Here is a 5,000-nt window from a genome sequence, read left to right as displayed (position 1 = left end):
AATAGATCCGGATCCTAAAAATAATAATGCTTTGGAATAAGCATGAGTAATCAAATGAAATAAAGCGCTTCGATAAGACCCCATACCTAGAGCTAACATCATATAACCCAATTGAGACATTGTGGAATAGGCTAAACCTCTCTTAATGTCTTTTTGAGCAAGAGCTAAAGTAGCTCCTAATAATACTGTTATTATTCCTATAACCGAGATCAAATACATTATGTAAGGTATAACTCTGAAAAGAGGAAGAAGCCGAGCTACAAGAAAAATTCCCGCCGCTACCATAGTAGCAGCATGTATAAGAGCCGAAATAGGAGTAGGCCCCTCCATGGCATCAGGTAACCATACATGAAGGGGGAATTGGGCGGATTTAGCAACTGCACCGGCAAATAAGAGAACAGCGCATAACGTAACAAATAAAAAATTGACCTCATTATTATAAATCAAGTTATTGAATATTTCGAATAAATCTCTAAATTCGAAACTCCCCGTTATCCAATAAAAACCTAAAATTCCTAATAATAAACCAAAATCCCCTACACGATTAGTTACAAACGCTTTTTGACAAGCATTTGCCGCAACAGGTCGTGTAAACCAAAATCCTATTAATAGATAGGAACACAGCCCAACCAATTCCCAAAAAATATAAATTTGTATCAAATTCGAACTAGTAACTAATCCCAACATGGAAGTACTGAAAAAACTCATATAAGCAAAAAATCTCAAATAGCCTTGATCATGAGCCATATAATTATCACTATAAATAAGAACCATAATTCCAACAGTAGTGATTAATATTGACATAATAGAAGTAAGTGGGTCGATCAAGTATCCGAAGTCTAAAGAAAAATCATTATTAATGATCCAAGACCATACATATTGATAAACAGAACTGCTATTTATTTGCTGAATAGACAGGTAGATTGAAAAAATCATGACTATGCTTAACAATAAAACACTCTGAAAAGCCCACATACGGCGAAAACTTTTTGTTGCCGTTGGAAAAAGAATAAGTCCCGCTCCTATTAACATAGGGACTGGAAGTGGAATGAAAGGTATGATCCACGCATATTCATATGTCTGTTCCATAAAAAAGTTTTAAATTCTTAATTAATTGTTTCCGATTCACCGGATCTTACCTCTTTTGAAAGGAGTCAATAAAAAGTAAAAATATGGACTAACTTAAACTAATTTAAAACTTAAATAGAATTTTTTTTTCTTACTTATTCTGAGTCTTTGCTAAATACTTCAACTATTCAAATCACGAAGTTACGATTGGTCAAATGATATAAAAGGGATTAATTACTAGTCTCCTTTGAAATAAGCCTATTTTTTATCCAAGTTTGACCAGTGAATCGAACGGGGATTCAAGTTTTTCATTTCCTGAAGTAAAACGCGGTTCTTATCTTTAAACCTTTCGAGGTATTTTATTGCATGTAAATGAAATGTGGAACCATAAATAGAAATCGAATATTTTTGGGATTCGTTATTTTATTTTTGATTTTTATATTAAGTTCAACAAATTTTCTTTCTTCATTTCTACAGAACAGCCGATTATCAAATTCTATAGGTATAGATTTGATGAATCAAAAAGAATGTGAAATAAAGATACCAGTCAATAGAGAACCTTTTCTTTTTTACGATTATGAATGTTTTATGAAATAGAAAAACTTGAAAAAAAAAAAATATTGGCCTTCTGTTTTTATTTCCAGTATTCTGCAACTTTCACATAGCTTTTGCCTATCTCGATAATGTTTTATTTGAGGAGGACACTATTAGCTCGAAAATAAATAGTAGTAAAAAGAATTCGTTTTGAACAATAGATGTCTTTCACATCCAGCTATAACAATCAATAATTTTTTAATTTCTAAATGGCAGTTCCAAAAAAACGCACTTCGACATCAAAAAAGCGTATTCGTAAAAATATTTGGAAAAGGAAGGGGTATTGGGTAGCATTAAAGGCTTTTTCATTAGCGAAATCTCTTTCTACCGGGAATTCAAAAAGTTTTTTTGTACGCCAAACAAAAATAAATAAGTAATAAAACGTTAGAATAATTTGAATCAACTTGAAAAAATAATTCAATTATTCTTCAATTAGATAATAATTGAATAATTGAACGATTTACCTTTCCTATTTGATATTGATTAGCTCACCAATCCATATGTAACGGAACTCTATTCGCTTTTCTGATTGATATATAAAATAATAGAATTAGGAAATCCTCTATTTACTATTCACTGAATAATAACTTTTTTGTTGACAAAAGAATAAAGATCATTTCTATTCCAAGGTGGGGAGTTTTATTTTCCCCATCGACCTATTTGCAGAATAAAATGCAAATAAAATTCTATATTTGCATATCTATAGAAGAACGTATATAAAAATCTTTAGTGAAAGTTAAGAACTCATTGAAAGTAATTGATTCTATTTTGAAACCTTTTTATTTTCTCTGAATTATTATATAGACCCCCATGTATATCTTGCCCTTAACCCAATAGAGAAAATTGCTTAATGAAATTTTGTATGACTAATTGTGAATTTTTAGCGATGCAAAATTGGTTCTTTTCTTTCTATTTTGTCGTCAAAATCCCTTTTTTGTTTTATTTTAGATTTATGAAAAAAAAATAAGAAATTGCTGCTTAAACAATGAAAACAAAAACTTTTTGAACTCTATTCCTTAATTGAGTATAGAAGTATAGAACGGTTTAGTTACAAGAGTTGAATTCGAGGAAAGTATAAAATATAGGAAAGTCCCAGGTTAAATAGGTTAAATAAAAAAAACTAAGACTCTAAACTCAAATCAAAAATAATGAACCTTCAACCTCAAATTCCTATTTGAACAACTTTTTATTGTTATTGATCCATTTGAATCATTACTAAACTAAAATAGCTTACTCAATCTCGACGATTGCTTATTCATAGGCTATTATGAGTTCAAGACAAGCCGCTATGGTGAAATTGGTAGACACGCTGCTCTTAGGAAGCAGTGCTAATGCATCTCGGTTCGAGTCCGAGTGGCGGCATAGCATCTTCTAAAAAGGATAAATAGATCTTATAATGAATTCAATTCCCGATTTCCATTTTAGAATTATGTAATTAAGGGACTCTTCTTTTTTAAGATTTTTTATGATATTTTCAACCTTAGAGCATATATTAACTCACATTTCCTTTTCGATCGTTTCAATTGTAATTACAATTCATTTGATAACCTTTTTAGTCGATGAAATTGTAAAACTATACGATTCGTCAGAAAAGGGCATAATAGTTACTTTTTTCTGTATAACAGGATTATTAGTTACTCGTTGGATTTCTTCAGGACATTTCCCACTAAGCGATTTATATGAATCATTAATTTTCCTTTCATGGAGTTTCTCCCTTATTCATATAATTCCATATTTCAAAAAAAATGTTTTAATTTTAAGTAAAATAACTGGACCAAGTGCTATTTTGACCCAAGGCTTTGCTACTTCAGGTATTTTAACTGAAATACACCAATCTGGAATATTAGTACCTGCTCTTCAATCTGAGTGGTTAATAATGCACGTAAGTATGATGATATTGGGCTATGCAGCCCTTTTATGTGGATCGTTATTATCAGTAGCACTTCTAGTGATTACATTTCGAAAAAACAGAAAGCTTTTTTATAAGAGCAATGGTTTTTTAAACGAGTCATTTTTCTTGGGTGAAAATGTTGTCGAAAATACTTCGTTTTTTTGTGCTCAAAATTATTACAGGTCCCAATTGATTCAACAATTGGATTATTGGAGTTATCGGGTTATTAGTTTAGGATTTACTTTTTTAACCATAGGAATCCTTTCGGGAGCGGTATGGGCTAATGAAGCGTGGGGGTCCTATTGGAATTGGGATCCAAAAGAAACTTGGGCATTTATTACTTGGATCGTATTTGCAATTTATTTACATACTCGAACAAATAGAAATTTGCGGGGTCCAAATTCTGCAATTGTAGCGTCTATAGGTTTTCTTATAATTTGGATATGCTATTTTGGGGTCAATCTATTAGGAATAGGGTTACATAGTTATGGTTCTTTTCCATCAACATTTAATTGAATTCAAGACAAGTTATTACAAATACAAGAGCGGGCGACGCATTGTATGAACCAGCATGCGGACCGTGTGAATCAAATATTGTATTGATGATTCACACGGTTTTCTACCATATGTAGTTCAATTTCATTGTTTTTACTTAATTCTTAAGTTAAGAGAAGAAAAAAAGTCTTCTTTTTTTCATTGTCCAAGAATGTTTTTAAAAACAAACATAGGTTTTTTTATTTCAGTCATCCAATTATCTATAAAAAAAATTAGATAGAATAACTTCGACCTTGTCAACTGCTAATGAAAGAACGAAATCGGGGTATATACCAATACCTATTACGGGTAAAAAGATGGAGATCGAAAGAAATAACTCTCGCGGTCCAGAATCAAAAAAAGAATCCTTCGGGGCGTTAAATAGCTTGTATCCATAGAACATCTGGCGTGGCATAGATAATGAATAAATAGGAGTTAATATAATTCCAATTGCCATTACAAAAGTAATTAGTAGTTTTGGAATTAAAAGATATTTTTGGCCGGTAATTATTCCAAAAAATACTATCAATTCGGCAACAAAACCACTCATACCTGGTAATGCAAGGGAAGCCATCGAAAAGCTACTGAACATCGTGAACATTTTTGGCATTGGAATAGCTATTCCGCCCATTTCGTCAAGATAAACAAGGCGGATTCTATCATAAGTCGTTCCCGCCAAGAAAAAAAGTGCAGCACCAATAAATCCATGAGAGATTATTTGTAAAAGGGCTCCATTAAGTCCCGTATCGGTTAGAGAACTAATTCCTATAATTATGAAACCCATATGGGAGACAGAGGAATAGGCTATTCTTTTTTTTAAATTCCGTTGGCCAAGAGATGTTGAAGCTGCATAGATTATTTGTATTGTACCTATTATCATCAACCAAGGAGAAAATATAGAATGGGCATGAGG

The 5,000-nt window shown here is 31.7% G+C and overlaps 1 protein-coding gene across 1 annotated transcript in view; it reads right to left on the bottom strand.

The window, feature by feature from the left end:
- LOC125812455 (NAD(P)H-quinone oxidoreductase subunit 5, chloroplastic-like) overlaps window positions 1-4,871 on the bottom strand; it is a 5,818-nt gene extending 947 nt beyond the window's left edge. The window contains exons 1-2 of the mRNA XM_049491946.1: window positions 4,640-4,871; window positions 87-377 (exon numbers count right to left, since the gene is read on the bottom strand). Coding sequence (XP_049347903.1) covers window positions 87-377; window positions 4,640-4,871 — 523 coding nt within the window. The remainder of the gene's footprint in view (window positions 1-86; window positions 378-4,639) is intronic.
- Window positions 4,872-5,000: the final 129 nt, after the last annotated feature.

This window comes from Solanum verrucosum, unplaced genomic scaffold (assembly GCF_900185275.1).
Source record: "Solanum verrucosum unplaced genomic scaffold, falcon-dt-bn FXZP01000365.1, whole genome shotgun sequence".
NCBI classification, from domain to species: Eukaryota; Viridiplantae; Streptophyta; class Magnoliopsida; order Solanales; family Solanaceae; genus Solanum; species Solanum verrucosum.
The sequence above is the reverse complement of the archived record's forward strand: the minus strand, read 5'-3'. Positions and strand labels throughout refer to the sequence as shown.